This window comes from Vitis vinifera, chromosome 8 (genome assembly GCF_030704535.1).
Source record: "Vitis vinifera cultivar Pinot Noir 40024 chromosome 8, ASM3070453v1".
Taxonomy (NCBI): domain Eukaryota; kingdom Viridiplantae; phylum Streptophyta; class Magnoliopsida; order Vitales; family Vitaceae; genus Vitis; species Vitis vinifera.
Window position 1 is genome coordinate 17,054,578 of NC_081812.1, and position 11,131 is coordinate 17,065,708.

Consider the following 11,131-nt stretch of genomic DNA (forward strand, 5'->3'; position numbering starts at 1 on the left):
AGTTATATAATTATATTATGTTTATTTAGATTATATTTTCATATTTTAATACTTTATTTACATATCTTAATCATTTTTTTTTGTACTCTAGGTATTCTTCATATTTAAATCATATTTTTCATGCTTTAATATATAAGTCATATTTTTTATACTTACGTTGCATTATTGGTGTCAAGGTCGCATTATTAGTACCTTAGTATCTGGTCAAGTTTTGTATACCTAAATAATTAAGTCATTGTTTTTCATACCTTGATATTTAAGTTATTTTTTTTAATTTTTTTTTACCTTAATACCTAAATTACTTTTTTTTATATTTTAATACCTATATCATATTTTTTTTACCTAAGTCACATTATTCATGTTTTTAGTACTTAGAAACATTTTTTTGGTACCTAAGTCATCTTTTCTATGTTAAGACTTAAACTATAAAAGAATGTTATCATTTGTTATTGTACAAAAATGTAATTAACTATCATAATTTATTTTGAAAGTAAATATAAATAATTAAAAAAAAAAAATTGGTAGTTACCTTCTACAAGAAAAAAAAATGAATATGTAAACCTTCTTTCAAAACTTTATCTTAATTATAAAATTTTAATTGTAATAATAAATTTTTATTTGTAATTCTATTTTTATTTGATATAATAAAGACTTTATTTTTAAAAAAATAATTTTAATTTTAAAAAAATATTTAGTATACTTGTCATAAATCCACCATTTTTGTTATCATATTTAATTAAATATAAAAATAAATAAATTACATGTAAATTTATGGTTAAGAATAATTTAAATTATCTTACAAATATCTAATAAATAATAAATAATAGTAAAAAATAGTGAATTATTTTTAATTTGCTTTCTCATAATATATTTTTTTAACAAATACTATTTAGAGTATATTGCATTCTCCAAATATATCAAGAAAAAAGGGAAAAATATGAAGAAAAATCATTCTCCTAAGGGAAAATGGGACAGAAAAAAAATAAGAAAGAAAATATTAAGAAAATTTTAAAAATATTTCCTTTAAAAAGATAAGAAAATTTTAAGAAAGCGCATTTTTAAACAATTTAAATTTATTTCTCTCAAAATTTTTATGCATAATGAAGACCATTTCCTTTCCTTTTATTTTTTTTTTCTTCCTAGTTTTTTATTCAAATTTTTTATAACTAAATAATAAATATAATATTTTTTTTAAGTAATATATAATAAGAAAATAAATAAAAATAAATTTTAAAGTAAAATTACAACAAAACAGAAAAGAAAAATCTTTTATAGCATAAATAGTTTAAGTAAATAAAAACAATATATTACTTAATTCATTCATCATCAATTTTTTTTTATTAAAATTATTTAAAGAAATATGGTCACAATTTTTAAAATTTTCTATTAACCCTTTAATAAAAAATTAATTCTCATAAATAAATTAAATAGAGTTTATTTGAAATTATAATTTTATAATATTAAATAACTAAAAATTCGATTTCAAAATAAAAATATATATTTTATTTTAAAAGAAATTCAATTTTAACACAAATAAGTTAAAAATAGAGTTTAATTTGATATAATTATGAGACATAGCTAAAATAAGGCCCAAAAACAAGCTAAGAACCAAGTCGAGTCAAACATAGACTCAAGAAATATCTCATTCATTAAATTAATGAAATTTTAATTTGGGCAGAGTTGTGTAAACACTTTTCATCTCACTCAACTAATAGCAAAAATCAAGACAACAAAAAGAATGACATGGCATTGGCATGGCAGATGGCACAACAAAGAATAAACTGCACATGATCAAGTCACTCTTGTAAACTACCTATAAATTTACCCTTCTAAACCACTGATCTTCCTTGCCTCAAGGATATTAAGATTATTATTTCACATTTCAATCTAAAGGAAGACCCGTTCTCCAGTAGCAAAGGCATTCCAAAAGATGGTTGTTGCAAAATAGAGCAGGGCTGTGACAGTTAGGAATGCCTGAAAAGATCCAAGCCATTGTACAAAATAACCCGTTCCAATCGTGCTTACTATTGCTGCTAATGTCCCAGCTGAATTTGAAATTCCTGTTCAGTCATGGACAATGTCACTGCTGTTAGCATACCAGATTTCCTTTCCTCCTAATTGGGTCAGCAAAAAGATTCCAGAACATACCATGTAGAAATCCAGCATATTGAGGAGCTATATCCTGATAAAATCAACCATGAAAGCTGAATCATAATCGGGCCACCCACCCACTCACTCTTGAAAAGCTAGCTATGCTTTATAAATTATAACCAAACCAAAGCATTACATTTGTTCTGAACCTTACCTGCATATTGAGGAGAAATCCTGCTTGGCTGAAAGAGCTCAAACTCAGACCTGCTGTCAGGAACATGGCTGCAGTTACTGGTGTCTTGGCATGGTTCAAGCAGAGCAGTGACACCCCAGGCCCAATGAAACCAATGGACTGCCAAGTTCATTACGATCCATAAGTTTTTAACACCAAAAATAGGAGGAACTTGGGCATCTCTTGTATGTCAAAAGTCCAGCATAGCTGAACTGCAAACCGTTACCTGCATGATCTTCCGGACTAGTGTTAGAGGGTAGCCTACTTTGATCAAGTAATCCGACACCACCCCTGCAATATAGCCTGAGATCGCCATCATTCCCCAGGGGGCAGCACTAAACCAAGCTGCTTGCTTCAAGTTAATATCAAATACCTATACTCACAGGAGGGAACTTTCTTTTAGTGCCTTCCATGTTGTTAATGTACTACCAAAAAATGGTTCCAACATTCACACTCATACCGTTATTAACTCTCACAAAGTGCCATTGCCATTAAGGTTCACAATGATTTAACATACGCCAAAAAGTGATGACCAAGGAAATGATCACTTACAGATTTGAAATAAACAGGCATCCATGAAAGAAGAACAAAGTACCCCTGCAAGTCAAAGCAAGTGTCAAATTCTTGTTGCAAACTAACCAGCAACAACCAATAGTGAATGAGGAATTTTGGTTGTGGTGAAGATAAGGAAAACTTACCCAATTGTTAGTAATATTAGCAAAAATAATTGCCCATGTGGGTAATTTTGATAATAGGAGGCGCAGAGGCAGAAATTTGCCATTTCTTGCTGAAGATTCAGTTTTGCCTGCTTGGATTAACCTCAACTCTGACTGGCTAATCAGATGGCTCTCTCGTGGATCACTCGTGGCCCCATATCCCCACATGGTCAGCCAGAGCAGTCCAAGAGATGAGAAGAGGACAAAAGGGCCAGAAATTCCGATTGATGATATCACAATAGGAGTCACAAGTAAGCCTGTGACATTGCCAAGATGAAATCCAGCCATGGAGATTCCAACTGCACTCGCCCGTTCATTTATTGGAAACCACCTAATTATAGATACACATACATCAGAATAGCTCTGGTTCAAGTTAATTCATTGGATATCGTATGGAATAACTTGTTAAAGATGAAGGAGGCATCTACCTTGATACGAGGGTGCTCATAGCAGGTAGAGCCACACCTTCTGCAAGTCCAAAGAAGGCACGAACAGCCAAGAGACTGAGAGTGGAATGGGTGGCAGCCCATGGGGTAAGGAGAGTAGCCAAAGACCACAAGGCCACACCGCATGCCATCACTTTCTTTCCTCCGTATCTGTCTACTAGGACTCCTCCAATCACCGAGGAGAATACGTATCCCCATAGAAATGAGGACTTCACCCATGAATGAAACATGATAGTATAAGTACAATGAACCAGATCCAAAAATGAAGCAAACCGACACATGCAAATACAATCCCGCTACACAGGGGCACATTACAAAGCCATATGCCTTCTAAATTGGTCTTTGCCATTTTTCAGCTTCCTTTACCCTACTTTGTAAAAGAAAAATTCACTAATAATGCTGGAAGCCCATACACGATTATAGAAATAGATTCATCCAAATCCATCCAACTTGCAAACATGATAATAATTTGTATGTAAGCTTGTTTTACAAGTGCTGAAAGAGCGTCTCTCTCTGTGTCAAATAATTAAGGGACAAGGGACAATTATGGTTTCAAAGGCTATAAAAAGTAGTGTCCAAAACTTGGAAGTTTAATAGTTTGACTTATTCACTACCATCTTATACCCAAATTGCCTTTAATAGCTTAATCAAATTAATCTCGTCATCATTTTTGTTATTAATTATTAATAATCTTAATATTATTTTTTAATTACTAATTGTTATTATTATTTTAAATTGCATTTCATCATAGTTTAAAATATTTTTAGGAGAAGTGTTTTTCATCAGACAAACGGTAGCTTTCCACAAATTGGCAGCAGGCAATAATTGAAAGTTGAAACCAAATAAATTTGCTTCTATTTGGGCCAACAGGAGAACACCTCCAAACTTAAAAGAAGGGGGGGTTGGTAATTGGTATGTACCACTTTCAGTTCTTGGTAGGATGTTTGGGTCCCACCAAATTGCAGACTCCGTCTTTCTGTGCTTAAGGCAACTGAAAGCCAATAGACCACGACAACTTGGGAAAATCGTTAAACTCTAATCAAAGACTACTGTGTGTTTTACCTAATTAAAAAATTATAAAGCAAGTTGTGGCCTCGTGGAGTCGTGGGTATGCGTTTCTTTTTTTAATATTTCTAATAGCCTCGGTATAAAGATATTGTAAGTTATGGCGTGCAGTCAGAACCCAAAGAATTGGACGGAGGACCACCAACATCTCCCACCTTCAACCACTGCAAAATTTCTCTTTTTCTCCGGAGAAACCCAAACGACTAAAACAAGAAATGGAAAATAAGATTAAAAAAAAAAAAAAACGAGTGGAACTCAAGAAAAAACATTTAAAAACCCAGAAAATTAGGTTTGGACTCGATTGAACAAGAGCCTTACGAGAGAGAGGGAGAGAGAATTCAACTGAATTCAAGAAAAACCTTTAAAAGTTAAAGCCCAGAAACTCAAGAACGTAATGGAAGGGAAAGAATTAGTTAGGATGGCACCTGAACAATACCCAAGAAAGAACTGGACCAACCATGTTCGGCAGCGAGAGGAACAATAGCAACCGACATGACGACCCGATCAGCGTTACACAAGCACATAACCATGGCCAACAGAGTTACCACCTTGAACCTCTCCGGCACCGTAATTTTAGGCTCCCCAGCTCTCCCTCTCATCAGCATTCCCTTCTCCATCCCCTCCGCCGTACACCTCACCACCCATCCCCTCTCCGCCGCCTTCTTCGTCACGTACTCCTTCCTCCCTCTTCTTTTCTCGCAACTCTTCCATCCGATGCCTCTTGCGACGAGCTTGGGTTCCAATCCCAGGCGTGTCCTCCTAAAACCAATCAAAGAAGGCAAAGAGTTGTGAGGAGAGGAGCGTATCAGGGATTGAGACGGAGTGACTGCTGCCATGGCAGAGACACCTGGAGAGGGAGGGATGGAAGAAATGAATACAATTTATATAGAAAATGTTAAATTGGGTGCCTTTAGATAAAGCATTTGATTCATTTGTTTAATAAGGAGTGGATCGGGAGGATGAGTGGAGTGTGGAAAGAGGATTAAAGAAACAGGATTTGAGTTGTTTTGGGGTTGGTGAGACCGTGAGAGCAGCGCGCCTTCCGACTCGGTCTCCTCAGCTCTGAGTCCTCACAAACAAATCCTGCAAGGGCATTCTTGTCGCAAACTCAAATTTATGCTGTCGTCTAGGACTACGCACTTCGACGTGGCTCCACGTACCCGCCCCCTCTTACCAACCCCACCGTGATATCCGTCACCGGACGCGCCGGTGCCTCGTGGATTGATCCCGTTTGCCCACTGGGGTCAGATACGTTTGCCCCTTGATCACCGAAGTGGGCCCCTGTCTGTACGTGACGAAGTGATGAATTTTGAAGCCTAAATTCCGGTGGTAAGTAATGGGAATGATGAGTCCACACAGAGGGTAGGTAGGTAAGGAAAAGTCTGGAGTCCAGAGCCTCTCATTGTTGCGGCGGTCCACGCAACCACGTTTAAAAATATATAAAATAAAAATAATTTCTGTTAAAAAATATGAACTTTAAGCGCAAAAAATATAAATTTGTTTTATATTTTCTAACATTATTTTTATTTTTTAAATAATATTTAAAAGTTATTATTCTTCTAAGTCAAGCATTTAAAAATAATCTATTCTTAATAAACCTATTTGTCTTAATAGAAATATTAGATAATGCTTTATTATGAAATGAATCACATGACGTATTCATTTACTTAAATACAACCTATTCTTAATAAACCTATTGCCCTTAATAAAAATATTAGATAATCCTAAGAGAATGAATGACCTATAAGCATAAAATAATGCTTTAAAAAGCAATCAATTTTTAAAAGGTAAGATCTAACTCATGTGATCCTCTAGACCATACTTTTTTGTAGCCTAGCTCCTAATAAGCCAAGAATCCCAACATGGGGAAAAATGATAGTGAATCCAGTTCATAGATTTTTTAAATTGTATCAAAAATCATTCACAATGTCTTTCAATTTTATTTTCTAAAAATGTACCATTTGTTTTTAATTATTTAATTAAATCAAATAAATTATCTTTGGACATTATACCAAAAATATTTTTCTTTTCTTCTTCTTTTTGGTCCTATTTGGATTCAAAAATGATTTTAAAAAACAATTTTCATATTAACCATCAAATGGAATCTAAATTCTTGGTATTTTCTTATTTAGTGGTCAAACATGTCATACAATAAAAGAGACAGACAACTTACTTTGAAAATGGCGTAAGTAATAAGTATACTAATTTTTAATTGTCTTTTCCTGGAATGCTTTTTCGATATTTATAATTATTGAGAGTTTTTATATGTTATTTTCTTATTTAAATGAATAATAACTTCTTATAATAAAGATTAATCCATTTTTTTTTTATAACTTATATAAAAAAAAATTAATTTTTTGTTATATGTGGTCATATTCTTGAAAACACATACGTTTAATTCTTATTATTTGATTTGATTTTCTTAAAAACAATATTCATTTCATGTTCTTGTAAATACAACAAAACTTGGTTTGTGCAACTATAACGAGATCCTTCTATTAATGGTCCCTTCAAATGAGATTTCTACAAATCTTAAGATAAACTCATATTTGATATAATTATTGGTGAAGGGTTTTTCTTGGTAAACCTCTTTGACACGACTCTAAAAGTTTAAACAAACATGATCATTTTCTCTCCATATTGATTTTGATGTTTTTTTTTTTAATTGCGCATCAAATAAATAGGATGCAACAAGGAGAAAGCCACCAATTTGGTATACAATGTCGGCAAAGAGCGATCCGGTCCCAAAGAATTAAAAGAACATTTCTTGAGGCACTTCATTGTCTACATAAATGTAGTTGGTGCAGTTCAATTGCCAATGCGGTTCACATAAATGTAAGATGCAAACTACAATAGCCTGAGTTGAGGGTCCATTTTCAGCTATTATTGCATAGATAAATTAATCATGTTTGACGCTGCTGACTTCACTTTAATTTAACTTATTTTATATGGTGGTTAATTGAGAAATATTGGAACGACTATGGAGATGCAATTATGTTGTATAGTCTGTTCGGGATAGGGTGTGGACAAAAGCATTAAGCATCAATAAATGAGCAACAACTCTGCCCTCGGGGTGGATATATCTACTTGACTCAATAAAGAGGGGGTTCAGAAACAATATTGGTTGTCCTCTTAACTATAGAGTTTCACATAGCCTTTGGGAAGGGTCGAGGGTCAAGGGTCAAGGCCTTCTTCGATAATCGATAGGCGAGGCAGATTGATTATTCTCGTCCCGACCCTAATAGCTATTTTAGTATCCGATGAATTGGGTAGGGGAGAAGATGACTGTTGATGCCTTGAACTCGACTCCTTTAAAGAGTTCTCCTTCCAACGGGTTATGCTCTGTCCTAACCATTCCTTGCCAAAAATGTCAGAGGACCACGTTGGAACACTTGGATGCAGCAATTTGTCTCATTCTTCCGGGCGGCACTAGAAAATATTTTAACTACAAGGCGCCGTCCACATTGTTTTTTCTCCCGTCCCATGTCAATGCAAGAAGAGAATGTTAGAGCACATTTTGCTGCAAGTGTTCAAGTGTTTTTACTTTTTAAAATCACCCATCATCAAATATTTTTTCAAGAAATACTATATAAGTAATTTAAATTTTTTATTTTATTTTATCAAATATGTGATTTTTTTTTTCAACCACTTTTTTAGTTAAAAATATTTTTTTAAAATATTGTAAAACTTAGATATATTATAACTATTTTTAAAAATAATTTTCAATTTTTGAGATAAAAATAAGGTTGATGATAGAAAAATTAGAAAACAATATCTTAGATGATATGGTATTTTTAGATAATATATTTTAATTATTTGCTACTATTTTCACATATTTTTTAATAATTATTTTAAAAAATAATTATAAAAATATAAAGAATGATTTATAATAAAACATTATAAATATAAGTTATTTTTAAAATGTATTTAAAAACATTAAAAAAAAACATTTTAAGAATATTTTTAAGTTTTCAAATAATTTTTTTACAAAATATTACAAAACAGATTCCAAAAATTATTTTAAAAACTGTTTTACAAAATTATTTTCAGAAATACTTTATGGAAAAAGTATTTAATCTTTGTTTTAACACTTTTTTTACAATAGTTTTCAAAAATGATTTCGATAAACTTTGTTTGAAAATCTAAAATATTTTAATTTATTTTTTATATTTTCAAATATTTTTTAAAATTAATTTTTGTGTTCAATTATTCTTCATATTTTTATAATTATTTTTAAAAATAAACTAAAAAACAAGTAAAAATAATTAAAATATAAACTAAAAACCATCGTATTTTTTCAATGTACGTAATAAAAAAACCTTACGTACGACAAATTAAGGCCAACAACGTTATTCTTTAGTAATTTAGCACATATTATATGAAGTAAAAAATTATTACCAACTTTCAAAGGAAGGTCATTGATAAAAGGTGATAAGAATCATACGATAAATGTTGGAACCAGCCGGGAGGTCCCACATCCCAAATATTTGATTCTTGGACCCCTGACATAAAAGTTAAAGTTAATGTCACATTGTCACATTGGAGTTGTTGAGCTTTTTGTTTATGTTGTCCTCAATTATTAAATATTAAAAAATAAAAAAGGCTAATTATTATTTGATAATGATTTTTTTTATCAATTGAAGTGTGAGTAGTACCCTAGTGTCAGACCACTAGTCTCTTGACCCAATGATGGAGGAAAGGGACTTGTGGGGAGCCTAGACGGAGAGTAGGGATAGCTTGGAGGTTTGGTGGTTCAAACCTCATGAGATAAATAAGGAGACTGTACGCACGCTAGACAGGCATCGTACGCGCCAAAAATGCATCGTGTGTGCACCAGATGAGCACCACACGCGTGCCAAACATGCACCACACGTGCACCGGATGAGCACCGCGCACGCACAACAATCTCGCACACCAGGTTGCGCACCATGTCACACCTATACATGCACTATGCTGCACCCAACCGTGCCTATGTGCGCACCATGTCACGCCCATACGCGCAGTAAGCCACACCCACCCGCACACTTAGCGCACACCAAACATATCACGGCTATGGAGTTGGTGTAGATAAAGAGTGAGATTTATTACGAAATATAATTATTAATTATTTAAATATTTTATTATGTCTCTTCAAGGGGATCTGATGTCTTCTCATGATATCTTGAGAATGACTTATAATGCTCTTTAAGGAGGAGGTGGGGGGATACCGCGACATGGCATTAGGCGTGCTTAGGACACACGGACAACGCTCAAGTACGCACACATGGGCTCCACGACATGTGTGGTGTGCAACCCGTGACCGCAACGACACGGGGCATGGTGCGCCCTACCTCCTCCTTGCGCTAACACGATGGCGCATAAGACTTGTGCAGTGAGTCAGCTAGAGAAGCCATGAGTGCAAGCAATGCCATGGTTCGATGGGACACTAGACATGCAGTTAACTCGGACCCATGATGCCTATGTATGGCATAGGAGCGCAATGCCCTGTGTATCAGGAAGGAACAACCATGGGCGTAATGTCATGGCTAGTTGTTGTGGACCCTTAATCTGACAAAAGGAGCTAGACACTTGCCCAGGCCATAGACACCTTGACATGGTATGGGCTTAGACATCAGTGTAGGGAAGACACATTGACGCATTAGACACCTGATAAGCTGGTTGATGCATGTTGTTGGTTCAGAAGGTCTTGATCAGAGACACCTTACGGGGAGAAGACACCTTGTTAGGGGGACTCATCGGTAGCTTGATGAAAAGGCTTGATGGGATGACAATTAGCTAGTAGTAGCAGGTTAATCAAGACAACACTCAACAACAAGGAACTGACAAATGGCTGTGGATGCTGGTGGCTGGTGCGAAGAGACACCTTGGTTCGAAGGGGTGTCTCTAGCTGGGTGGCTATGCAAACAGTTATGGTAGTTACATAACCACCAATAGGCTCCTTGGTTTGAAATTCGAATTTTGTAAATTGTAGGCTGGATCATGTAAAAGACCCCCAACATCTCTAAGGCAGAGGATAAATGTTTTTTTTTAATGCTTAGAAGTTTAAGCATTGTACTCTAACTTTGACAAAATGTTGAGACACTTTGAAAATAGTTTTGTATTCTCGTAAATATTGGAATAATACAAGTTGGGAAGGGTTCTCATAATTATTATGACTTGTTACGTTGCTTTTGTAAGATTTGAAAAGAAAGATTGGCTAAGAAAGGGTTTTTAGCATTGCACAGTGTGCACACTCAGTGAAAATTTTGGACAGATTATCAAGGGTGTGATACCTAGTAGGGTAGACAAGGTTAGGATTCATGAGATATTTTTACATGATGTTGGTAGCCTTTTTCTCATAATTCTAAAATAGTGGTGCTTCATCCCCTCATGTCTATTATACAATCGCTGGACTCACACTAGTCATATTTTATCCTATTTCCTAAATTTTGGTAGACGTGCTCGACTACACCCAATACTTCCATAAATATATATTATAAATGTTTGATAATTTTAATTATATTTTCAAGAAATAGAATAGCAACAACATGTTTAGTGTCTATATGTAACAATAAACTTTTGTATTTTTTATGGTTTTTTTA

At 33.9% G+C, this 11,131-nt stretch overlaps 1 protein-coding gene across 1 annotated transcript; it reads right to left on the minus strand.

Moving 5' to 3' along the window:
- Window positions 1-1,602: 1,602 nt before the first annotated feature.
- LOC100245864 (probable anion transporter 3, chloroplastic) lies at window positions 1,603-5,938 on the minus strand. The gene is made up of 8 exons (XM_002273784.5): window positions 4,976-5,938; window positions 3,468-3,694; window positions 3,022-3,370; window positions 2,876-2,920; window positions 2,550-2,696; window positions 2,306-2,443; window positions 2,149-2,182; window positions 1,603-2,060 (listed from the first exon to the last, which is right to left on the minus strand). The coding sequence occupies exons 1-8, from the start codon at window positions 5,384-5,386 to the stop codon at window positions 1,888-1,890; spliced, it is 1,524 nt and encodes a 507-aa protein (XP_002273820.1). The 5' UTR covers window positions 5,387-5,938; the 3' UTR covers window positions 1,603-1,887.
- Between the last annotated feature and the right edge of the window lie 5,193 nt (window positions 5,939-11,131).

Excerpts from the sequence above, each read along its gene's own strand:
- LOC100245864 (XM_002273784.5), bottom strand. The coding sequence starts at position 5,386 with ATGGCAGCAGTCACTCCGTCTCAATCCCTGATACGCTCCTCTCCTCAC. Across the intron at positions 3,371-3,467 it reads ATGAGCACCCTCGTATCAAG|GTGGTTTCCAATAAATGAAC; the intron begins GTAGATGCCTCC and ends ATCTATAATTAG. Across the intron at positions 2,183-2,305 it reads GATTTCTCCTCAATATGCAG|GATATAGCTCCTCAATATGC; the intron begins GTAAGGTTCAGA and ends TGATTTTATCAG.